Below are 27,591 nucleotides of genomic sequence, written 5' to 3'. Positions count from 1 at the left end.
AAATAATTTATATAAAAATATTACTACATTTAAGTATGCAAAATTAAAACTCTGATAGTTATCAAATCAACAACTATGTCATAAAAATTAATATTTAACAATTGTTTCTTCAAGACATAAAAGGAATAGAAAAAAAGAAAACAATTTCTTCCAAAAAAAAAAGGAAAAAACAACTAATAATGATGTTGAATCAATTCTTTACTTCAAAGAAATATTAGAGATTGAGAAGAAAAAAAAAAGACATACATCTTAGATTTTTTTTCAAACAAAAGTATATGGGGCAAAGACAGCTTGTGTGTGGTCTTCAGTGCGAGCAGGGAAAGCAACAGAAATTGTGCTTGATCTTTCGACAAAGGGGGAGGCAGATGAGCCGCTAGGATCGCTCTTGATATCGATGACAGTGATAGCACTGCTGTATAAAAAGCAGCCCCCCGTCACCTTCTCCGTCTCCAACACCAACTCTAGATCCTAACCACTAGAAGCATAATCACATAGCCCTATCGTCTTCATTCTTCAACCAGCAGGAATCCTACCTTTCATCGTCATTCGAACTTTTCACACTCCGTAGGATTAATTTGTAAAATGATTAAGAATTTAAAGTTAGTAAAAAGATTGAGTTATATTATAAAATATAATCTATTACTCATCAATAAACCTATTAACCCATTAAGAGTTAATTAAAATACATTGACTGAATAACATAATAGAAAATAATAAATATATAATAAAATTAAATAAAAGCTCGTGGACGACTTATGAATAATCGAACAAAAAATTATATATTTAAATTCAACTCAAAAAATTATCGAACATGTTCAAGTTCAACTTGAATCCGATAATTTCAAATATAAATCAAATATTATTCGAACTGACTCAAAAAGCTCGCGAGTTGACACAATTTGTTTGTACCCCTATTATATACGACAGAAAATTCATTTGTAAAAGAATAATTTAAAAAAAGAAAATACATTCATTTTAATATATAACCAATCATAGTATTATAATGGGTTAGCATTAAACTTATTGACCATAAACATTATTTTTTATATTAGATAGATGATTGTCTACCGGATAAATTCAAATTTTATATCTATTTAAAAAATATTATTTAAAATATTCATCCCTTTTTTTTTATAGCTCCTTTTTAAGTGTTTTACCACCGCACTCCACGACCATGTCCGGTTGGTTTTGATCAAGGTGCATGGTCCAATTTTACATTCTTAGCATTATCTGATTAAAAAAATGAAACGGAAAAGACAAGAAATAAAATCTTATTTTCTAACCAAACAGTAGATGAGAAGAGATTTTTGAAGGTTTGGTGAGACTGGTGAAGAAACCCAGTAACGTTAACATTATTAATTTTCTTCACTGATCAGCATTACCATAAAGGCATAAACCTTTGACATTATTCTCTATCAAACTCCAGCGAAAAAGGAAAAAATAAAAAGTAAATGACTGTACAATGTCTGCAAATACACTCCATAATTCCATGAAGTGAGAGATAGAACTGAGTCTTCTGTTCCTGGATTCTCCGTATAGTTCAGCTGCGGTATACGAAGGTCTTTCAAAACATACTCTAAACCCTTTTGTCCTTCTATAACAAATCTAGTCTTTCTGATAGAATTTACATGCGGCAAACATCTCATGAAATTACTAGTATGCAAACAAAATTATCTCCATGTTGTCTCATTTGCATCTGTGAATATAGCATTGTGATGTTCAATGAGGCACTGAATTACTTCAATAGCACCATAATCAGGCGGCAAAACATCATCCAAGGAGATTTGTGAAGATGCATAATCATTGTCATCCTCATCTGATACAACGTGAAAAAACAATACAGCGAGAATATAAGAAAAAAAAAAACCAAATAAGAATGTGTTATAGATAAAGCTAGGGATGCAATGCCAAGAATGAGTTTTTTCCCCATAAAAGAGAATTAGCCCCTATTCCTGTATGTACCTGTAATCTCTATTCAGTTTGAATCAAAATTGGATGAGCATATCATACTCATTCAAAATCCTTTTTCTGAAAAAAAAAGTTAAATGCCTATTCTTCTTGGATGATGCATGTTCTTTTTTTTTCCTTCCGATTTTTAAATGAACAAAGCTAAATGTCTATTCTTCTTTGCGGATTACCATCTACATGCATAGTGTAGGTTAATTGCAAAACCTCCCTCTCTACCCAAAAAACTGCCCGATAGTACATCCTGATTTATAAATTTGGAAAGACAATCCAGAATATACTAGTCAGATGTCCTAGATTTTGTTGTTGTTTTAGACAGCATGAAATAACTTTTGTCCATCACTCAATTAGCAAAATATAAGTGATCAAAGCATGAAGAAATATAATTCTATATTCGGTTATTCAAAGCATATGTTACTGAACAGATTGTGCAGTGGAATATAAGCAGTTGTTTCAGACTCGCTGGGACAAATTCAAACTATCATAGTACCAGGATCTTCTGGCAAGGTTACCAAAAGAGATTTATACAATTATTTTTAAAGTTAAAGGTAAATGGTGGTGCAAGTGCAATTAGTTCTGTAAAGTAAAAAACAAAACAAAAAACATTCTAGATCAACAGAGAAAAATATATGATAGAACTTTGATTGAGAAATCATTATCAAAGCAAGTCTAAAAGAAGCAATACTGAAGGAATTTTAAGAAACAATGGTTGAAAGTGTATGCATTTTGATTAAGAAGCAATGCTGAAGGCCTGCTGCCTTGACTGTTGGGGCTTATAGTTATACGTTCTACTTGAAAACACAGGCTAAAACCAGTTTAAATTGAATAGTTTCTAGTGTGGCAAGTGATTGATTTCACATATATGATATATTGTTGGAATGAAACACTGGTAATCTCTTACACTCATGCAAGTAGAGTTCCAAAACTTACCCAAATAGTCAACCAAAGTGTTCTGGTTCGAGGTCTGCTCCATGGTTGCTGAAGGATCTTTTGATGTATAGAAGAAATGACAGTAGAAATCTGCTCTCGTATCACCTTTCTGACGCAAAATCACAGGTGCGAGCTCCATTGACAGGCTATGAGCATCCATCTGTATTAAGTAGTTTAGTAAAAGATCAAAATCTCCAGAAGGATATGTAGGAGAAAATTTTCCTGCCTAGATCACCATCTAAGATCTCTAGAGTGAGATAAATTATGTTGCAAAAGCATATCTTTGTTCTCTGGGGTTTGATTTTTCTCTCTCCTTTGATGGCCACATATGGGTTGAGTGCACAACATAAAAGAGGGAAGAAGAGACCTAAACTTTATAGATGTGAAATCATAAAGAACCCCCCATATAGAATTGTCGAGGTTTTAGGTTTAGTTATCCATCACAGTACTGAGGGAGATGCCTTACTCTAAGATTTGATCACTGTATGAATTGACACTGGGTTTAACTTATCTAGCCCATTTTAATTAAAATCAAAATCAATTATTAATTACAGCAGCATAATGTCCACTCTAGATCTATAACAATAATTTTGAAAGCAAAATAAAAAAGAAAAGAACAGCAGGCTCCTGATGCCATAGACACTAAACACCTTAACAAGAAAAAGATGCATGATAAAGGAAAAAGTGACAGACAGCATCAGAGAATAGTTTCTTGTTGCTGCATTAGAACCAGCAGATGCTGTGGCTAATTAATTTGATAGCCAATCACAACTAGCTTCCTTGAAGGACCTCCTGATTTTCTAAAAGTGAAAATACCAAGTTATTAAGGCTAGAATCACAAAATGTCAACAGAAATATGACAATAGAATCCCCTCCAAAGCTCAAGTAAATGAAAGATTTTAAGACAGGCTACACAAGGCAGTATTTTTAAATCGTTAAACACTGAACTGAAATCAAAGCTGATCCAGTTTGGTAGAGAAACCTGGAAAGATGAAGAAAAAAAACTGGAAACTGGTCAGAAGTGTGTTATTTTCCGTATATTATGCTTAAAATAAACTTGCAGCTATATTCAACTAGTGTGCAATGATAAGGCATTAACCTGATAACTTATACAATTATTTACTGGCTTTCGTTTTCTTTAAACTAAAATAAATAAAGTTTGAGATTTTTTTTCTAAAAAAACAAAAAAAGAGAAATAATAGCTCAATTTAATTTACTTATATTTTAAATAATTAAGAAAAAGTATTTTATATTTCATAAGTAGTCCATATTGTAAAATTGAATTGATTTAATATATATGCATATTGTAATGATTTTTTGATAAATGCTAACATTGTTTGGAGAGATTTTTGTTTACTTTTTTATATTCTAAAAATATATACTTAAATCATAGATGTTTGAATTCTACAAATATTTTGTTATAAAATTATTAAGTATATTTATAGTATTACTTCTGACTTCAACCAGTTTGATAAATTCAACCAATTGAATCATCAAACCAGCAGCACTGTTGGTTGGATCTCGGTCTCTAGTTCTTGAAACATTGCCAAAATCACCTGTAAAATGCATAATGGATCATTGTAGCATAATTCACTACCAAAGTAAAATCAGCTTGTGACCAAGGTTAATTAGCTACACCGGTAAATAAATTCTCATCCATTAAATTGACCAAGTTTAGATTCAATCTCTCTGATTTTCCTCTCAAATCTTCCTATATGACGGCAATACTCAAAACCATTAAACTGTTTCAATCCAAAGATCACAGGATAAACTAACAGAAGACTATAAATGGGATCATACCTTTATCAGCCATATATATTTTTGGTCTTCCTCGTCTCACTTTTTACAACTCCCTATGGGGCTACCAAAGTCATTGAGAGGGAGACCTAGCTCTTCTCATAGATGTAAAAAAAAAAATCTAAAATAACACTTCCATAAAAGTTAAGTAGGCTTTTAGGTTGACCCATCCATCACTTGTTTGATCACATCTTGTGGTTTAATTTTGAGTCAATTTATCTAACTTGTTGCAAACAAAACAAAAACAAAATTATTAATTAATGTTTGCCCACTATTATGGAGAACTTACAAAACTTCATTTGTATTCCATCAAGAGTCAACCATAGTGATGGAGCTTTCAACCTGAGACTTGATGAAACAATTTGGAGATAGGCCTACAGTTATGGCAAGATGACAATAGATGGGTGAACCTTGAAATTTTCAGTTCTGCCAAAATACCACTTTCATGCAAAAGTCCCAGTAGGACTCTCGATAATAGTTGCTATTTTGAACTAAGAGGTTATTCTTGTTAGTTTATTCAACACCAAATTAGTTCTTTCGGTACTTGTATATTTTGATTGTTCAAATTGATTCAATAACCCCATTCAAATTGAAAAAAGATCATAATATGTGGAGCAGGCTACATAACAAACTGATATTGCTAGCATAAGCCAGAAGATGAGGTCTGGCACATGTCCCTGAGAAAAGATGTCATGAAGCAAATTACACTACACTAAGGCTATAGCTCCCTTTCACACAAATGGGAAAATGGTTGGACTTTGCAGCTGGTGATTCACTACAACCACCTACATTATGGTTCTAGAGGCTATTGTAGCAATCTGACAAGGCACAAAACAATTCAGTAAGCTAACCTTAGAGGCTTACAAGCTCTTATAACCCCAATTCTCAATACTAGCTTCCTTCAGCTCAGATCCTTTTGTAATCTCTTTTTGAACCGTTTAGAGTGAATCCATTCAGTTGTTGTAAGTTGACCATAAGTTGGTAAGGCAAGTTAAAAAATCCTCTCAACACTTACCTCATCAGGTGTTCCCCTCTAATATACATAATGGGGCAGCCCTAATCAGAGTGGGTCAGTCAAGGCTTCCATTAGAGCAAGTCAAATTATCATCCGTATTTTGCTGTATTACAGATATCTGGTTTACCTTTTTATTTCCTGAAAAGATGTCAAGTTCATATGAATGGTTCGCCATATAGAAGAATTAAGCATCTCCTAATTAATAAGAGACTCCAAGTCCATGCATTGATTTTAACTATAATAAGTTGCGAAACCTTTAGCGCCTTTGGTAACATAGAAACATTCAGGTGCCTTTTGGTAGTACTCAAAGGATAGAAGACAAGTACCATCCAACCAAAAGTTTGGGACCAAGGTTGTAGAGGCATGGATGATAGAGAAAGCCTCTAAATCATATCATCATCGTGTTGTCCAAACTATTTGAGGCCAGCTACATAAAAATTACACTTCGATTGCACTATGAAAAGTTATATTAGTGGTAATATTTAAAATAATTAAATCAATCTTTAAAATTATGTAATAAAAGATGATGACGATGACACCAAACCCATTCGACTAAGGATACACAAAGGGACAAAAGTTAACATTATACATGGTGAGGCATTGAGTTGTGATCCATCTTATAAAGGTTAAATTGAACTCCATCATTTGTTAGTAGAGTCAGGCTAACAATCAACTTAAATAAGACTTAAAAAGACGATTCTTAGTATAACTACATTAACTAGTGTCAAATCGTGTGGGTAACACTATTGAAATTACTAGACTTCAATATTGATTGTCTTGAATAATCTCTTCTTCTCTTGTATCGCCCCTACTAATGACTATCATACCGTGACATCAATCAATATGTTGTTGGTGCAGTTTGCACTAACGGTCAAACTCAAGTTTTGATGAATGACAAATAAGTTAAAGTTAGGTTTGTTGTGGGTTTAACCTCTTTACTAAGTGTGCAGGATCGAAAGACTTAGAACCAGACACCAGGCTGAAGTCCAGGGTGGTTGAGCCCTGACAGGAAGTCCAGTTGGGTCCGTGGAACCTGACAACTGGCCGAAGACCAAGTTGATTGAGACTTGGCAGAAAGACCAGGGTGGTTGAGCCTTAGTAGGAAGTCCTGGTGGGTTAAGAAGTCAAGTAGAGCTGCACGAGGTAAGTGAGGTAGTCACTGGAGGAACGAACCAGTGAGGACGAGTCCAATTTTGGACTTTAGGCGCGGTCCAACTTAGACCCACTTGGGTGATCTAAGTTGAGTCCTGGTTAGATCCTGGTCTGGATTGACAGGATCTAATTAATTTTAAATATTCTGTATTTTAATATATTTTATTATTATACTAACTCTATTTTATATGATTTATTTGATATATGGATAAAATTAATTTTGCATGTGAAACAAAATTAATCTTCATTATTATTTATCTTGTTAATATGAAATTTTATTAAATGATAAAATTATTTCTATTTATAATAAATATTTAAAGAGGATAAAATAAATATAATTTAAATTATTCTTTAATCCTAAATAAGATAAACTACAAGAAGTGGATCAAGTTTTGCATTTTTTTTAAAGATTTACAGATCTAGATAACTCAATCTTTTCTATATAAAGCATTGGTCAGTGCATGAATAAAACAACTTCAATCAACGTCATTCTTCTGCAGCAGCCCGAGCTTTGACACGACTACATCGAACTTCTGCCGAAGATCACCCCCAACATCCAAGCTCATCAAGAATTTTCTATTGTTGGGTAACGAAAAAGTTATTTTTAATATTTATTGTTTTCACTTATTTAAAAGTTAAAAGTGTGGGGTTGTCACACTTTTTCTTATTGTATTCGCCTACTCTACCAGAGTTTTTTTTTCTGGTAGAGAGATTTAGGCTACGTTTGGTACGACGTAATGTAATCACGCTTGTAATGTAATCAAGTTTGTAATGTAATGTAATGTAATCTTGATTACATTACTATGTTTGGTTGAAGGAATGCATGTAATCTTTGATTACAAGAATGATTACGTTACAGTGTTTGGTGTACATTATTTTCAGTAAGGAATCTAATTTTTATTATTATAAAATATCAATAATACCCTCCTAATTTTTAAAATAAAATAAAAATAAATGTAATAATAAAGATTATTTTTATTATCTTTAAAATAAATTATTTTATTAATAATTAATAATTATTAATTTGTATTATTAATAAAATTAATAATTTTTATTAATAAAATTATTAATTATTTAATAATTTTATTAATTATAAAAAATAAAAATTATTAAAATATTTATTAATTACTAATTAAAATTAATTAATAATTTTTAATAATTAATAATTTATTATTAACTATTAATTTTTAAAATTAATTATTAATAATTAATTAATTATTTTTATTTTTTAAATAATTAATTAGTTTAAATAATAATTAATTTAAATTATAAAATAAAAATTATTAAAATAATTAATAAATATTTTATTAATTAATAATAATAATAAATAATTTTTATTTAAATTATTAATAATTATTATTAATTATTTTATTATTTTAATTATTTTATTAATTATAATTATTAATACTTATTTTAATAATTAATAATTATTATTTTATTATTAATAATTATTATTATTAATTTTATTATTTTATTAATTATAATTATTAATACTTATTTTAATAATTAATAATAATTATTTTATTAATACTTTTATTAATTATTTTAATTAATTTTATTAATAATTAATTATTAATTAAAATTATAAAATAAAAATTATTAAAATAATTAATAAATATTTTATTAATTAATAATAATAATAAATAATTTTTATTTAAATTATTAATAATAATTATTATTAATTTTATTATTTTAATTATTTTATTAATTATAATTATTAATACTTATTTTTATAATTAATAATTATTATTTTATTAATACTTTTATTAATTATTTTAATTAAGTTTATTAATAATTAATTATTAATTATAATTAATAAATTATTGATTTTATAAAATTATTAATTTTATTAATAAAGTGGAAGGGTATATTTGGTACGATAAAAATAGAATCTGTAATGTAATCGGATTACATACTATTTCCTTTGTAATCCAGATTACATATCTTGGCTCCTCTTTTGTAATCCAATTATATTACATTACAAGCCTGATGACGTTACCAAACAAAGTAAATCATCTTGTAATGTAATCCTGATTACATTACAAGCCTGATTACCCCTTACCAAACATGTCCTTAGTGGATTGCCCACAAGAAAGGTTCAAGGGACCTGGGCCTTCGAGTAGGAGTCGTCGACGACTCCGAACGAAGTAAAATCTTTGTATTGACTTGTCATTCATTTTATTTTTATTTTTTCCGCTGTGCACGATTTTTCGAAAAAAAAAACTAAAAGTCACGTGATTCACCCCCCTCTCACGTGTACTCGATCCTACATATGTTACATTCAGCTGAGGACACTTCAATTCGTGTCGAAATGTCTAGGATGTCAAAATTTAATTATTTTGACTGAGGATTGAATCTTCAACACAAATTGATGCTTTAAAACTTGCCATCATTTGATACACAACACACATTTTGTTATTATCAAGGTGTAATCATAGTCAAGATGTTAATATGTTTGTAATATTTTGTAAGTTGTTGCTCTAAAAGTTTAATTCAAATGATTTTTTTAATTGGTATAGTCTTCTATTTGAAAGTAAACAAGATCAAAACTTTGGCACAACATAATAATTTAACCTTAGAATGTAGTACCAGCTCCTCTTACTATTGTGGCATTTCTCATAGTTAGCTCAACGACTTATTACCAAATCAATATATGTACAAAAGACATAACATATTGACCTCAATGAACAATCCACCTGGTATCAGGTAGATACACCTATCAATAAGCTAAATCTCATTCTTGTCTTTGATTTGTTTCCAAAAAAGGTAGAAAGTTATCAACTAATACTTTGAGCTAACTATATTACTATCTGTAAAATAACTCGAGTGGATAAATAAGAGGTTAAAGGATGGTTCAACATGAAATACCAAACAAAATGAGCTAATGAATCAAGAAAACAAGTAATATCTCAATCCAGACTTGTAATTAAATTCATTTCTTTTCAAATTAGAGGCCCTTAAACAATAACATAGGTGAAAGTACCACCCATGCCAAACAGGACAACTTCAACTGTTTCATGGCCTTAGGGTATGGCATTTTGTGTACTGGAATAATCCAACAAAAACTAGCGGGTGGTATTGACAGATTACTCTAACAGCTTGTTAGATTCTCCTCAACTAAAGTCATGAATCTTCTTATAAGTTTTTGAAAAATTATAGTTAGTGAATCTTAGATTACCACCAACATTAATATGCTAGACCAGTGCAACATATGTTATTCATAGGGAAAAAAGGTATCATGTCCCTTTAATAAACTAGTTCTCCGAACAAAAGGGTATGCTATAGAAACCACTCAATAAGAAACCTAGACGTCAAGAGAACACTACCTTGTTAATCAATGACTTCTGGCTAACTTGGAGAAGCAGAGATGTTGTAAATTCTAGTGTCATAAAATTTGCATTGGGAAGCTTCTTCAAAGCATCTCGGAGCTCATGAATGCTATTCCTTGCATTTCTAATTTCCTGGTATAAATTAAATGTAGCAAGTGGCTCTGGAAGGCTGGCAAGATAGCACTTGATTAAAGCAGCCACATCAACTGGCCTTGTAGCCTCTGGTAAAGATGCATTCCAGTCTGCAATATTCAAACCACAGCATGAAATCATTAATTATTTTTCCAGCTGATCAAAAATCAAAGAGAAGTTTCAAGAGGTGCACCTTGGTTGTAAAGTGTAATTAACTGGCGGACAACTTTCCTATCTCCTTCAGTTTTAAACAAGTATTCTGAGTTTAATCCTAATGAAAGAGATGGAAATATAAGTTCAGTTCATTTATATCATGGAAAATAACAAACTTTTCTAGTAGACATCTGAATACACCTGACATAATGAGAGATTCTGCACATTTGACTAATATTTGAGGAACTGGCCTTGTTGACTTCTGTCTTTGCACAGTAACTTCAAGTGGAACCCCAAACACTGAAAGTTCATGGATGCTATAAGTTAAAGCCTGGGCTATACTTTAGAAAGATATAATCTAAACAAACATACAATCTAAATAAATGAAGATGCACAGCTACAAAATACAGTCCGGATAGAGAGATTGTGATTAATGATTGTTAATAAAGCTACAAACACTCCAATTGCAACTACTCTATCAAGTTATCTTGAGAATGGAAACTCAGTATTTTTTTTTATCTTCTAGATGAAATCTTCAAACTGTAGAGGCTGAAAAGAGGATCCAGAAAGTGCCCCTGATTATGCAACCTTTGTTCATAAATAGTGGAACAACTAAAACCATATAAAATAGAGAAACATAGATTATCATAGTACCACCTAACTTTAAGGGGGTGTTTGGTTGGGGGTTATCATTGATAACCTTGGTTATCTGTCCAAGGTTATCGTTGATAACCTTGTTTGGTTCAGGTTATGATTGATTCCCAAGTAATACAACATCACCGCCACATCAGCAAATGTGTTATAACCCGGTAATGTGATTACCTTGGCAGCCTAAGGTTTTCTACGATTCCTGAAGTTAACGAAATTTTTTCCATGATTACCTTCCGATTTTAAAACTAAGTCAATTAAAAGGTACTATGAAATCTAATTAAAATCAAATTATTTAATTCAATAAATTTTAATTTAAATATTTATAAATTAAAAAATAAATTTATTTTAAATTTAAAAAATAAAATTAATGGATTATATTTATTAATTTAATGAATTATTTTAATAAAATAATTATTTTAATAAATTATTTTATTAAAATAATTAATTTTAATGAATTATTTTATTAAAATAATATTATCATATTATCTTTATTAATTTAATAAATTATTTTATTAAAATAATCATTTTAATAAATTATTTTATTAAAAGAAATATAAATTTATTTTAAATTTAAAAATATAAAATTAAGGAATTATATTTATTAATTTAATGAATTATTTTATTAAAATAATTATTTTAATAAATTATTTTATTAATATATATATATATATATATATTTATTTATTTTAAAATTTAAAAAATAAAATTAACAAATTATATTTATTATTTTCATGAATTTTTTATTAAAATAATTATTTTTAATGAATTATTTTATTAAAATAAAATTAACAAATTATACTTATTAATTTAATGAATTATATTAAAATATAATTGAATGAAGGGTAATATAGTAAACATAAAACTGGTTATGTTTTATTCCCTCCAAATAAATAAAGTAAACCAAATAACATTAGGTTATGTTTTATGCCCCATAACTTTGGTTATGTAATTATTTGATAATCACATAACCAAGGTTATATATCATAACTTGAACCAAACACACCCTAGGGTTGTTTGAATAGTGGGTTCATTTGGACTCTCATTCCAAAACAATAATTCTTCATTGTAATGTGAGGCAACATTGACCTAAGAAATGAAAAAGAAATTAATATGCACAAAATATTTAAGAATTGAATAAATATTTAAGGGAAATAATAATAATAATAATCCCAACTGACAATTATTTAGCACTTCTTTGTCTCAACCCGCAACAATTTAGGGTTGAAGAGACGAATCTTATCCGTTCATTAAGGTCTATGCAAGGCAATATCACTAATAATATTCAAATAAACTAAATCAATCAACTACTCCTCTTTAGTTTTCCACTACTCCTTACACCTTCCACTCTGATAGATTCAGCTTTTCTAACAATAGATGCTATTACATATTATCCAAAATCTATGCCACTATGAACTACAAAATAGTTGATAATGTAGAGAATGTTATAAACAGACATTTAGTTAAGACTCACCATCAGTACTTGCAACTCCCTGCAAATGAAAAAAGAACATTAGGAATGCAGTCAAATGTGAGAAGTTCCCCCATATTGCCAATATGGCATACCTTTTGCCAGCGTTCAATGTTGTTTAAAATGTTCTTACTATGGTCTGTTGTCTTCTTTGCTGCCTGAAAATATGGCAAGTGCAAAATTATGAGCTCAGTCTAGGTTCAGAGTCTAATGTGGAGAGAAGGAAATGTAAAAGTTCATAGTACTTAGTAGGCCCAGTTTAGCTTTGATAAAATTGTTAGGGTTATGATACTTCTCTAGCAATAATTATCAGAAAAGAAACAGCCACTTAAAAATAGCAGAAGCAAGAACACAAATAACATGAAAATAAAAATAGAAACTCACAGAAACAAGACGAAACAATATCAAAGAAGAAATGTGGAACTTATGTGGTGTTGATGAACTTGCTAGGTACACAACCACACAAAGAAATTTCTATTATGTTGCCATCAAATGTATATATCCAGCATTCAGCATACTACCAGTACACTTCTTTTACATATTCACAACTCTATGCATGAAATGGATTACACCTTTTATAGACCAAGGAACCATTCATACCTATCATATTGACCAGATTGCTATGAGACTGGTTCGCGACAATCGAAACTCTAGGGTCGAAAATGATAAAATCAGGACATCTAGTTCAGAATCACATGGTCAAGTCTATTTGGTTGACCAAGCACCGAGTTAACAAAACAAGAAGTCAGTGAAACACCAAGTTGGTGGAACACATGGTTGGGTCAACAAATCAAGAAAGCTACTCTTTTCAATAACTGCAGAAATCACTCAGTTGCACCAACACTATCAATTGTGTGCAGACACTGCAACCCCTCCAAGCATGGCCCCCTAAACTATGGTAGCCATCACATTGCATAGCATGTCAATCAAACCAACACCTCCAACAATTTCCCTTGGAGACTCATTCCCCATACTAAAGTCGTCTTTCTCTCAAATTTGCTCATGTAGCTTGACTTTTTTTTTGGTACCTCTTAATACTAACCATGGAGACAAACTGAGGCTTCTAGATCCCTCAGTTCTGCAACTATCTTATATGATTGATACACACAACTGACAGTGAAACCAAAGGGTAAATGTAGTGAGTGACATTCTTAGTATTGGTGTCTCCACCCAGATTTGCATCAATAAAGTCAGGTCATCCTATATTACTCAATTGACTCTGAGGCACCTCTCAAATAGCAAAAAATTCACTTCGCCTCCTTCCAATATTGCTTTACTAAATTTACTGTATGCATGCTTACAACTCACTGAAATTGTGATGTCTAGTATGGTACACATCATGGGGCAGATTAGATTGTTAACTTCTGACTGAAGCAGAGGGATCTCGTACACATGTTTCAAGGACTTTGTCTATCTTGAGTGTTCATCCTTCAACAATCTAAAAGATCAGCTAAAGGAGTTGTGACCGAGCTTGAATCATGATCTGAACCATTTTAACACCTTTCGATATATATTAATATTATCTGTAATAGCTTGAAATTTCTTGCTAAACTGTCAAAAATAAATTCTTTGCACAACAATCTGCATCATTGCCTCCCAAATCCATTGTAAACTCAGTTGAGAATTGCACCTTCAACCTTTTAGATATAATCTGCTGTGATATTTTGGCCCACTTGGCAATTTATAGCTTTTTATTTAGGAATTCATCAAACATCATATACGATTATCTTGGGACTTGTTTCAGATTGTACAAGCACTTGTTCAACTAGGTTTTCTTTGTCATGAATTGAGTGCTCTTTGAATTATACCATATAAGTGTTCTCAAATTATCATAGAGATGCAATTTTGGCAACTATGTGCAAGTTCACAATTGTCATATCACTTGGTATTAACCAAATTGTGACTATTTTAACAGAAATATTTTGGTGATAGGTATGAAAACCAAGCTTGCCTTGTGTCTTATTATCTATATATAGTTGTCTATACCTATTGTATTAGATTGATTCTATTGATTGATTCCATTGTATTCGTAACATGGTATCAGAGCGACGGGTTTAGGTTTTCCTTTCCTCTTTCTGCCGCCGCCGCCACGCATCTTCGCGTTCGCGTGCGTCCTGTTCCTGTTCGCAGCATCGCGTCGGCTGCTCGTCGAGGTCTCCTTCCTCCCCATCGCCCAGCGCGTCGTTCCCTCCTCGCTGTCTCCTCCCACTTCAGCCGCCGCCTCCCCTCCCTTATCCCCCGTGACTCACGCGCTGGTGGTTGTTCGCACGCGTCTCGCCGCCTCCGGCCGCGGTGTTCCATCTGCGAACATCGCGGCGCCTTTCCTCCTCGCGCGTGTGCCCTCCTCGCGCGGCGTCTCCGTCATCCTCCAAGCCCTCCTCTGCTTCGAGAAATCCTCCGGATCCCTTACCCAGAGGTCTCCTGGTCGCAGCTTCCTGTTGCCCGGAGCTTCCTGTTGAGCTCTGTCCGGTTGCTGCCGCTTCTCTGCCGGCCTTGCTTGGTCGCAGCTTCTTCTTTGCTTTTGTCCGGTTGCTGCCGTCACCCCTTGCTCTTGCTTCAGCCCCAACTTGAGGAAGAAGAAGCCCCTGTTTCGGGTTTTCTTCTTGCCTTCCCTGGCCGGAAACCTCCTTGCTTCCGGAGCTTCGTGTGGTGGTTGCCTGATAGCTGCTGGTCTGTTCTTGTTGCTTATAGCCCTCGACCAAGCTTGCTGCCACCGGCCAAGGATTTATTTCCTGCCGTCCTACTACTTCCCTTGCTTGCTGCCACTTGTCCAGCTTGCTGCTGCCGTCCAAGTTTCTGTTGCAGCCGATCAAGAGCCATTGTCCTGTTTGGTTAGCTGCTGCTGTCCAAGGTTTCTGTTGCAGCCGATCAAGAGCCATTGTCCTGTTTGGTTAGCTGCCACTTCCTACTGCTCACTTCCACTGTCCAGGTTCTTCTCAACATGTCTTCAATAAATACAATAATTATTAATATCATCTTAGATGGTCAGAATTATCCAGAGTGGGCTTTCTGTGTAGAGACTGCATTAAGAGGTTATGGTTTACTTTTTCATTTAATTGAATCTCCACCTGTGCTTAAGGATGATGGTAGCAATGCTGCTGCAATAAAAGAATGGCACATTAATGATGGAAAAGTGATGGCTGCCATGGTCAATAGTACTAAACAATCCATGATTATGAGTCTTTCTAAGTTCAAAACAGCTAAGGACATATGGAACAACTTGAAGAAGCGTTATGTTCAGGATAGTGGTGCTCTTTTGCATAATCTTATGCAACAAACTCATGAAATTATGCAGAATGATATGTCCATTGATGAGTACTACTCTGCTTTTGATCGTTTGATGGGATCGCTGATTTCCATGATACCAGAGTGTACAACTGTTCCTTGCCCAACACACAAATTTATTGAAAAATTTTTCACTTACAGATTTGTCATGGGAGTCCGGGCTGAATATGATTCTATTCGTACACGATTGCTTCACAATTCTTCTGATCTCACCATGGCACAGGCATTGTCTGATTTACTTGCAGAAGAAACACGTCTCAAGTCTATGTCTTCTTCTGCTTTTGTCTCTCATAGTGTGTTGGCAGCTTCTCAGAGGATCAGTGCACCAAAAAGCTCCTCTTCAGAGCTCTGTAAGCATTGTGGCAAGCCTGGTCATCTTCCAGAGAATTGTTTTTCTCTTCATCCAGAGAAGTTGGCTGACTATCGTGCACGTCGTGCTGCTCGTGGTGCTGCCCGTGGTGCTCGTGGTCGTGGTACTAGTTCCACTCCTGGAGGTTCAGTGTCTATTGCTGCCGCTTCTCCTGTTACTGCTACTTCGTCGTCTTGGGTACTTGATTCAGGGGCTTCTTTTCATGTGACATCTGATCAGTCCCAGTTGGTCGCTTGCAAGCCGGTCACTGATGGAGCTTCTATTCGGACAGCTGATGGTACATCTTGTCAAATTACTCATCAGGGTTCCCTTTGCAATCCTTATTTTTCTGTACCCAATGTTTCTTTTGTACCTCAGTTATCCATGAATCTTCTTTCGGTTGGTCAAGTTACCGACCAAAATTGTTTTGTTGGATTTGATGACTCATCTTGTTTTATTCAGGACCGTCGAAGCGGGAAAGTGATTGGGACTGGCCATCGCCGTAAAGGTGTTCCTAGCCTTTACATCTTAGATACTTTGCGTCTCCCTTCTTCCATTGAAGCTTCTGCTCGTGTGTCATCCGCTACATCGGGTTCTGTTTGTTCTTCCTTTGCCCAGTGGCATCATCGTCTTGGTCATCTTTGTGGGTCTCGACTGTCCACATTAATAAATAAAGGTTGTTTAGGTCATACAACTATTGAGTCTGATTTTCATTGTAAGGGTTGCAAACTTGGAAAACAAATACAACTACCATATTCATCTAGTATTTCTCATTCTGCTAAACATTTTGATCTTATTCATTCTGATGTATGGGGTCCTGCACCTTTTCCTACAAAGGGTGGTCACAAATATTATGTCATTTTTATTGATGATCATTCTCGATATACATGGGTTTATTTTATGAAACATCGCTCTCAATTGTGTTCTATTTATCAGTCTTTTGTCCGCATGGTTCACACACAATTTTCTACTCCTATTAGAGTTTTTCGCTCTGACTCTGGGGGAGAGTATTTGTCTGATGTTTTTCGTCAATTTTTGTCATCTGAGGGCACTCTTGCTCAGCTCTCTTGTCCTGGCGCTCATGCTCAGAATGGTGTTGCTGAACGCAAACATCGTCATATTATAGAGACTGCCCGCACACTTTTGATTTCATCTTTTGTGCCTTCTCATTTTTGGGGTGAAGCTGTTTCTACTGCTGTCTATCTCATAAATAGACAACCCTCATCCAAACTGTCTGGAAAATGTCCTGGTGAAATTTTTTTTGGTACTTCTCCCAGTTATGATCATCTCCGAGTTTTTGGATGTACTTGTTATGTTTTGCTTGCACCTCGTGAGCGAACTAAGTTGACTGCACAATCTGTTGAGTGTGTTTTTCTAGGATATAGTCCTGAACATAAAGGTTATCGGTGTTATGATCCTTCTTCTCGTCGCATACGTATCTCTCGCGATGTGACCTTTGTTGAGGATCGTCCTTTCTTTTATAACCCCTCTACTCAGCCCTCATATTCTCCAACAGAATCTACATCATTCATGTGTTTACCTCCTATCTCATCCTCTGATGATGTCACTCCTCCTCATCACATTACCCCCATTCATACTCCTTCTATTTCCATCACGCCACCTTCACAGGGGACTACACCTCCTCCTGTACCACTTCCATTTCATCCTAAACCACCTATCACACATGTATTCCATCGTCGTCCCACAAATCTCACAGTGTCTCCATCTAGTTCTACCACCACGGCCAGTCCTGATTCACCTGCTGTTGATGTTTCTAGTAATATTGATGAGTCTCATACTGCTCCTGATGAGTTACAGGTTGGTCCAAGATATAATTTAAGAGATCGTGCTACTATTGGTCCCGCTGCCAAGTATGGTTTTACATGTGTGAGTGTCGAACCATCCACTTACCAAGAAGCTTCTACTATTCCGGAATGGCAACTTGCTATGTCTGAGGAGCTTGCTGCTCTTGATCGTACAGGCACTTGGGATATTGTTCCACTACCATCACATGCAGTGCCAATTACATCTAAATGGGTATTCAAAATTAAGACAAAGTCTGATGGTTCTATCGAGAGATACAAAGCTCGTCTTGTTGCTAGAGGTTTTCAGCAAACTCAAGGTCGAGATTATGATGAGACATTTGCACCAGTTGCTCATATGACTACTGTTCGTACTCTTATTGCCGTGGCTGCTACTTCTTCTTGGACCATCTCTCAAATGGATGTTAAGAATGCTTTTCTTCATGGTGATTTGCATGAAGAAGTTTATATGCAACCACCCCCAGGTGTTGATGCTCCTCCTGGTCATGTTTGTCGCCTTCGTCGTGCTCTATATGGTCTTAAACAGGCTCCTCGTGCTTGGTTTGAGCGCTTTGTATCTGTGATACAAGCTGCTGGGTTTTTACCTAGTGATCATGACCCTGCTCTATTTATTCATCTCTCTCCACGTGGACGCACTTTGCTTCTTCTATATGTTGATGATATGTTGATTACGGGAGACGATGTGGAACACATTTCTTGTGTGAAAAAGCAACTTAGTGAGCAATTTCAAATGTCTGATTTGGGTCCACTCAGTTATTTCTTAGGGATTGAGGTATTACATTCGACGGATGGCTACTATCTTTCTCAGTCCAAATACATACAAGACCTTATTCATAGTTCTGGCATTACAGATAGTCGAACAGCTGCGACACCTATGGATCTTCATTTACAACTTCGTTCTTCTGATGGTACACCTCTTGAGGATCCGTCTCGATATCGGCGTATTGTAGGCAGTCTTGTCTATCTCACTGTTACCAGACCTGATATTGCTCATGCGGTTCATATTCTGAGTCAGTTTGTGAGTACCCCTACTTCCATTCATTTTGGACATTTGCTTCGTGTACTACGATACTTAAGGGGGACATCTTCTCAGTGTTTGTTCTATGCTCGTGATAGTCCACTTCAGCTTCATGCTTACTCAGACTCCACCTGGGCAAGTGATCCAACAGATCGTCGTTCTGTCACAGGTTATTGCATTTTTCTTGGTTCTTCTCCTCTTACATGGAAGTCTAAGAAGCAGGTGGCTGTATCTCGTTCTAGTACAGAAGCAGAACTTCGAGCACTTGCCACTACCACTTCAGAGATTGTATGGCTTCGATGGTTATTAGCAGATTTTGGTATTTCTTGTGATGCTCCTACACCTCTTTTGTGTGACAATACTGGAGCCATACAGATTGCCAATGATCCTGTGAAGCATGAACTTACAAAGCATATTGGTGTTGATGCTTTCTTTACTCGGTCTCATTGTCATCAGAAAACAATTGCTCTTCAGTATGTGCCCTCAGAACTACAAGTGGCAGATTTTTTCACTAAAGCACAAACTCGAGAGCAACATCGGCTTCATTTACTCAAACTCAATGTTTCAGAACCTCCACTTCCACCTTGAGTTTGAAGGGGGGTGTTAAGGCCCATATACATTAAGGCCCACATACATATTAGGTCTAGGGTTTAGGCCTTATTATCTATATATAGTCTCCAACTATTGTAGATATTGTATATTCCATTGTATTATGATGTATCATCTGAAAAAGTTTTCACCTATATAAGATTCTTTTTAACTCTAAAGTAAAATAATCCTGTTTAATTATCATCCATTTTTAACTATCATTCCTTTCATGATTTATAATTAACATCCATCTTATCAAAGTTATGACTTGAAATATAAAGATGGGAATCCTTTAAGAATTTATTGTATTTTTAATATATTTATAATATCAACAATTTTATTTATGCTTCATGATATTGGAATGATAGCGTTTAAAATGTTGATACTAATATTATATATTGAAAGTTAATACATATGTTAAATTATAAAAAACAAATATAGTCTTAAGATATTTTTATTAAATCATAGGATCTTGTAAACCTACACTTCGATAGACTTCTCCCAATTCCTAAGTAGAATTTCCAACTTTGAGAGTATCCAGCATGGGTGTGGATTTTAGTGTTTGATACAACTATTTTTATAAATTTTTGCACATGATCAATAAAAAATATTGTGTTAGTTGATAGATCAAGGATGTCACTAAGTTACTACAATTGTACAAGAGTCGTGTTAGGTTGAGGAAGTTGTCTAGCACCAACCAAACACCCCAATATTGATGTGCAACCCCTAAGCCCTCAACTAATTACTAAGGTATAAGACTCCTGAAATGTTCGATTGAGCATCAAATTGCATTGTGCTACAGTAGGACTCCAATACATCCAACATCATCATCAAGCCATGTGTCTAAAATTGGGTGTACCATTAAACTCTATACAAACAATGTCAGTAGTATGTTCAAATCATTAAAGATTAAGCTTTATTCCGTTAACTAAAATTTCTCTTTGGTCCTTCTTTACTCATTAAACATACTACTCTAATTGATTCAAGTTGTCTAACTACAGGAACTATTATCACATCAATACCTTTGGTACTAATAGTAATCAAAAGGTTAGCCAAGCATAATAAAGAGTACGGGTTGTACAATTCCTACAACATTGAATAATGCATATACACAACCTTACACGGACCTATTCAAGTTTTACCTCTTCAACCTTCAACTTCCCAATGACAGCCTTTTTTTTAGTCTCTGCTAGACCCTTTCTTAGAAGTTCTCCCGTGGAAGTAGCAGCAGAGAGGAAGCTCTGCTGAATGCTCTCTCCAGATGCAGTTGGAGTCTGCTGCTCCCTTGATTGTTGTATGAGAGTCCATCTATTCTTCAACAGTGACCCAACTTTCCCCGCTGCATCTGCAACGTTCACCCCTGCGTTCTTGGCCAAAGTCCCAGCTGACTGCCCAGCTTGCTTAAGCCTCACTCCTGCAACAACGGCACACCCCAAAATCTGGCATCAAGTGAATGATCACGTACCCACCCCTAATTTTAGCACGTGAAGATGGGCAGGCAGTACCTGAGGAAGAGAAAAATCCGGACGCTTTCTCACGCCACTGTGAGGAAACTTCCGGTGGCATAGTGGCCGTCGACCAGAACAAATTATCAAATACAACGATCTAGAAAATCAATAACAGTCAAGAACCAGAAATAAATCTTGAACCCGAAAGCAAAGAAGGCCAGGTAGAAGTTGACTAAAAAACGCTGCAAAGCTTGGATGAAACATCAAGCCTGAATCTAGTTCAAACAACGGATCGATCTGTGCGATAAACGAGATTGGAAACTTTGCTCATACTTCCTCTGGCTTCGATTTCTCCGGCGACGGGAAAGGAAAATAGGCGGAATGGAGGGGCGGATCGAGGGAGGAAACTGGAAAACGTCAACGGGTGAAGGCGAAAGGTGTAGAGAACTGTCCATCTCTTTCTTTAATAAATTTAATGCATAATCAGACCAAGCAAGACAAGAATGAGATTCCTCATTTTTTTCAAAATAAATTATTAAAATAAAATAAATTATGGAACTTTCGCTTCCGCCGCACATTACTGGGCCTTCCCCCTCTTCTCTACCAAGTCAACTTTATTTTAATTGTTTGCTGACCGTAAAATTAAATAGTTGGAGTTGTATATATAATTTGGTAATTTAATAAAGAATTATTTTAATCAGTTATTAATTATTAAATATTTTTACAAATCACAAAATGGATAGAATTTTGTTGGTTATTAAACAACTTTTATAAATCGTGCAGCGCATAAAAATAAAATTAAAAAGAATAAACATTGGCAAATAAAGATTGGCAAATTTAAAAAAATGATGTGCATTTAAAATTAGCCAAATAATTAATCTATTTTTAATTAAATACTAATTTAAATATAAATTAATGAACAATTTTGGTTGTTTATTTAAAAATAAATTATTGGATAGCTACTTGACTTAAAGAAATCTAAGCTTAATGTGATTAATCTTAAAGATGGATGATCTTATTTATCTGAATAAATTAAATTCAAAGTACAACTTGTATACATTCAAAAATAAAATTCTACAATATTTATCTTATTTAAAATTTAAATCTTAATTTTTTTAAACTATTTTTAAAAATATTTTACCAATTTTGAGTAGGGGCAAGAGAGGAGCATTTTAGGGGGTGTTTGGTTGGGGGTAATGTGTGATTACCTTGGCAGCCTAAGGTTTTCTACGATTCCGGAGGTTAACGAAATTTTTTCCATGATTACCCTCCGATTTTAAAACTGAATTAATTAAAATATACTACGAAATCTAATTAAAATTGAATTAATTAATTCAATAAATTATAATTTAAATATTTATAAATTAAAAAATAATTTATTTTGAATTTTTAAAAAATTAATGAATTATATTTATTAATTTAACAAATTATTTTATTAAAATAATTATTTTAATGAATTATCTTATTAAAAATATATATTTTTTAAAAAATTTTAAAATATAAAATTAATAAATTATATTTATTAATTTAATAAATTATTTTAATAAAATAATTTTTTAATGAATTATTTTATTAAAATAAAATTAGTTTATTATATTTATTAATTTAATGAATTATTTTATTAAAATAATTATTTTAATAAATTATTTTTTTAAAATAAATATAAATTTATTTTAAATTTGAAAATATAAAATTAAGGAATTATATTTATTAATTTAATGGATTATTTTATTAAAATAATTATTTTAATAAATTATTTTATTAAAATATATAAATTTATTTTAAATTTAAAAAAATAAAATTAACAAATTATATTTATTATTTTAATAATTTTTTATTAAAATAATTATTTTTAATAAATTATTTTATTAAAATAAAATTATCAAATTATATTTATTAATTTAATATATTTTATTAAAATATAATTGAATGAAGGGTAATATAGTAAATATAAATCTGGTTATGTTTTATTCCCTCCAAATAAATAAAGTAAACCAAACAACATTAGGTTATGTTTTATGCTCCATAACCTTGGTTATGTGATGGAAACTGGGATAGGTAATCAAAGAGATGAATGCTGTATTGGAGAAAACAAGGGCAATTAAATATGGGTATAAATTGCCAATTTTGAATTATTCCTTTTAAAATGAAAATTGATTCAATGAGATTAGGAAGGGTAAAAACAAATATCATAACATTTTGTTAATTAAAAAACAGAAAACGAGATAACTCTTTAACTTATGTAAAATAGAAATATCATAACATGATTTTCAGTCATATTGACGTGTAATGTGATATCTAAGCTTATATTTGAATTATTCTATATTAAATAATTATGTGAAATATTAATCGAAATAACTTAATTATATTTGGTTGGGTAAACATTAAAACAACATCCTTATTATTTAGAATCATGAAAGGGAAGTCTGTTTTTATTTTTATTTTTATCAAAAGTACATCCCACCCCATCCCACCCCATCAATAATTTATGTTCAATTATCCAACTATGAACTATCATTCAGTATAATATTTTCATTATTATCTCTCATCTATATTTTTTATTTAAATTTTAAATCAGTCAGATATATTGTAACAAATACGAAATTATAATTAGCAAAGTGCATACTTAACATGTTAAAAAATATTGACATTGTATTAGTTATGAAATCATAATTATTATAATGCAATTCAATCATGTTCATCTATCATTTATATTATAATAGCAATGAACTGTAACTGGTACAATAATTATAATAATTATGATTTTATATCTGCTACAATGCATGCGGATTCAACTTATTCACTTAACATTCATATTATAACTACTATAATGTGTTTTCATGATTTAGAAGAGAGATATAGATATTGAGATAATAAAGGAAATAATGTATTGATGACGATTAGATAATTGTATATAAGTTGCAAATAAAGTGGGCATCTTTTTGATAGAAATCAAAATTGAGGTGCTCCTTTGATTATTTAGCAAAAAATGAGATGTACTTATAATTTTTGCCCTATTTGTTTGGATTGTTTGGATTGATGTAGAGGGATGCAAATAAGTTGAGTTTAATTGTGTCTAAATTTATAAATTTTTATATCAATTTTTTTTTAAAAAAATTATTTATTAAAAATTTCATTGCAGTTCCAATTCTTTTGTAAAAAAGTGGAATCTGCCATCTTAGCGACCCCACGTAATCGACTCTACACACCATCTGGAGATAAATCTTAAAACTATAGTTGGTCACGATACAGAAAGGTATTGATTGATTTCGTCAAAATTTAAACTTTTATTCTCTTCTATAACTCTACTGCATCTTAACTAATTCAATTATGTCGATTAGAGATACTATTAATTGGCGGGCGATGACGCGGCGGTCCTCCCACTGCAACCACAGACCACAACTCCCGCGCCTGCCCTAGCCGTGGCGTGAGACGCTTCGGCGTCCAGCTCATCGATGGGTCCTGCCGGAAGAGTGCCAGCATGGGAAATATCTCCCTTCTCGTTGGATCCAGCGGCGGAGTGCCGCCTGCAGATGGCCGCATCCGACCGGAAGCCGCCAGACCGTCGACGGCTACGCGTCCGAGGATTTCGTCAAGGGATCTTCCTCCAGTTGCCGAGAACGAAAGAAAGGTTAGTAACTTGTTCTCCGTGCCCGCTTTGCTTTCGGGTTTTCTTTGATAGGCTGAAGTTTGTTTTTTAAGCGGAAGGAGGGCTTTTTCATCGTATTTTAGTAATAGTAGGAATTATAATTCGCCGATGAAATGAGGCACCCGTTTTCCAGTGTAATTTATGAACAACGTTGCAAGTTAATGCGTTTCTATACCGTTGAGGTTGTAATTTATGAACAACAGATTGGTATTGGTTAAAATGTATGTAACTCAGCATGAGCGAGTCACTAAGTTTGGGTCACACTGAACACATACAATTGCTCTACTAAAAGTATATTGCACTCGAAGGAAAGATACTTCCTTCTTTGATGACATCGTATTGTTGCTTACATAAAGGTGTATAGACAGAAGAACAATCCATTATTACTCTGTCAGGGCATAATGGAAGGTTCTGACTGGATGAAATCTGACAAAATATTGGTTGACTGCCTTTGTGATAAATCTCAATCAGTCTCATGGACTCAATCCTAGGGGTGGCCGGCCCGGTCCCACGGAAGTTTCCCACCGACCACCAGGGTAAATCGGGAAGCGCATACGGCGGCCAATCCAGATGCCCAGCATCCTTTAATTGCGTTCCCCATTTGGAAGAAAATTCTTGCAAATACGCCATAGCTGGGGATCGAACCACGGGTCCCTAGGTCACAATCCAGATGTTCTACCGTTGTACCATTGCCCCGGGGACTGGTTGATTGCCTTTGTGTGTATGTGTGTGTGAGAGAGAGAGAGAGAGAGAGAAACAATGGATTGAATATTTTCCCCCTGATTATCCAGTTTGCCAAGCAGCATGAATAACTTTTAATTCACTCTAGAAAGTAAGATTTCTAAACAAGTTAGTTTGACTATCAGCATTCTTACAATTTTGTGAAACTGAGTTGTACTAATCTCGCCTGTGAAACTTTGAACTAGTTACTTTCATGTTCAGGCGGAAGTATCAAATACTACAACCATATTCCTTCACATCCCCAACAGCATATGCATGGAGTTTAGTAGTTCATGGGATTGATACTTGTTACATCTTTTTTGAGTCAGTTAATAAAACCTATTTGCTTGAATTAGTAATAACATAACCAGAAGGAATAACTTCAGAAATTAAATGTTTAGTGGAATTCACTTCTCCTTTTCATGGAATATTTTAGGAAAAGTATATTACTTAGTCGATCTGTTCTAAGTTTACTGTAAATTGTAAAAAAAAAGAAACAAGAGAAGCTATGTGTATTTGACTTTGAAATTAGGGAATGCAATTTTGTCAAGAAATCTCCATGCATTTTACTGATTTAAACCAAGAAAGGTAAAGGATATGAAGATGCTCACATCAGAATTTTTCTGGTTTCAATTACCTGTTTCTGTGGCATTAAATTACTTAAATTCTTAACAACTGGTAGTTTATACTATTTTACAGGTACCCAATGGAGTGAAAAGGAGCATAAAATGTTTTTGCTTGGTTTGAAAAAGCTTGGGAAAGGTGATTGGCTGTGGTATATCTCATAACTATTGGTATCAAGGGCACCTACTCAAGTTGCTAGCTATGCACAGAAGTATTTTATTTGAAAAGCTAATTTGACAAGAAGAAACAGAAGATCAAGTTATTTTGACACGGCACCTGATGAGGTATCTCTCAATCTATGTTTTTATTTATATCCTTAGCCAACTCCACTATCTCCTTTTGCAGCTCACATAATTTTTCTTTGTTTATTAAATATCATCCATTATTTATAATTGTTTTGGTCTGCTTATCTAGAGATAATCATAACTGTATGCTATCATCTTTTTCAAGGTGTAGCCAGTAGTTAAGGATGTCTATGCTATTAAACTGCTGCAAATATATTAATGGCTTTGTGAGCTAAACAAGATAATGTAAGTGCCTGTATGTAGAACTGCTATATATAAAGTTCTTTCAAAGAAACTTCTTCGAAATTTCAAGAAGGCATAATTGCTTTGGCATATGTATCCTCCACAACCTTACTGACAAAGCTTGAGATAAATAGTCGAGATGTAATTCCTTTTTCTAGTGTTTATATATAATGTGATGAATTAGAGTTATTTGATTAGCCAAGGAAATGTCACGCCCTAGGTCACCTGACATGGAGAAATGTGGAATAATCATGTGATTTCTAGATGAGAAAACTTAGAGTCTGGAATTCAACATTTTACGGTTTTCAGTTGCTGGGTCTTATTGTCATTTAGGGGTGTAATCGAACCGAGCCGAGTCGAACAGTAAGAGGCTCGAGCTCGGTTCGTTTTCCCTAAGCTCGAGTTCGGCTCGAGTTCGATTCGAACTTTAATTCTTAAGCTCGAGCTCGGCTTTTAATGAAATTAAATAGTTCGCGAATGGCTCAAGCTGGTTCGAAAATGACTCATTTTAAAGTTAAACGAGTTTAGTTCGAGTTCGGTTCGAAAATAACTCATTTAAAAGTTAAACGAACTTAATTCCAGCTTGGCTCGTTAATATATAATATTTATAATTCATGTAATACACACACACATGTTCGTGAGCCTCTAACGAACACGCTTCGTGAGCCTAAATGAACTGTTCGTGAGCTCACGAACCAATTACTGTTAAGCTCGAGTTCGGCTCGAAATAATGTTTTCGAGCCCGAAATCGGCTCGAAGCTTGGCTCGTTAACTTAATCGAACAAACTCGGACGAACTTTTTTTTCAACCGAGACTTGAATAGCTCGCGAGCAGCTTAGTTCATTTACATCCTTATTTAGATTGGTTGTGACAAATGATAACAAGGTGAAATTAATCCTAGGCATGGTGGGACACGTAAAAAGGGTAGTTTGCAATTATACCCCATACGGTGTTGATAGGATGTTTCT

General features: G+C 33.5%; 1 protein-coding gene and 2 pseudogenes across 1 annotated transcript; 2 read left to right on the top strand and 1 right to left on the bottom strand.

The window, feature by feature from the left end:
• Positions 1 to 1,346: 1,346 nt before the first annotated feature.
• Positions 1,347 to 21,528, bottom strand: LOC141844209 (putative Rho GTPase-activating protein At5g61530). The gene is made up of 10 exons (XM_074732240.1): positions 21,437 to 21,528; positions 21,161 to 21,260; positions 20,798 to 21,069; positions 12,688 to 12,750; positions 12,596 to 12,614; positions 10,675 to 10,773; positions 10,514 to 10,591; positions 10,186 to 10,430; positions 2,896 to 3,055; positions 1,347 to 1,816 (listed from the first exon to the last, which is right to left on the bottom strand). The coding sequence occupies exons 2-10, from the start codon at positions 21,219 to 21,221 to the stop codon at positions 1,671 to 1,673; spliced, it is 1,143 nt and encodes a 380-aa protein (XP_074588341.1). The 5' UTR covers positions 21,222 to 21,260; positions 21,437 to 21,528; the 3' UTR covers positions 1,347 to 1,670.
• On the top strand, positions 15,894 to 16,742 carry LOC141843854 (uncharacterized; annotated as a pseudogene).
• Positions 21,529 to 24,466: 2,938 nt separating the features above from the next.
• On the top strand, positions 24,467 to 26,552 carry LOC141844493 (transcription factor MYBS3-like; annotated as a pseudogene).
• Positions 26,553 to 27,591: the final 1,039 nt, after the last annotated feature.

Source organism: Curcuma longa, chromosome 13 (assembly GCF_044706935.1).
Source record: "Curcuma longa cultivar G26 ecotype Majalengka, Jawa Barat chromosome 13, ITB_CL_G26_1.1, whole genome shotgun sequence".
Lineage (NCBI taxonomy): Eukaryota > Viridiplantae > Streptophyta > Magnoliopsida > Zingiberales > Zingiberaceae > Curcuma > Curcuma longa.
This window is presented reverse-complemented; position numbering and strand designations above follow the sequence as displayed.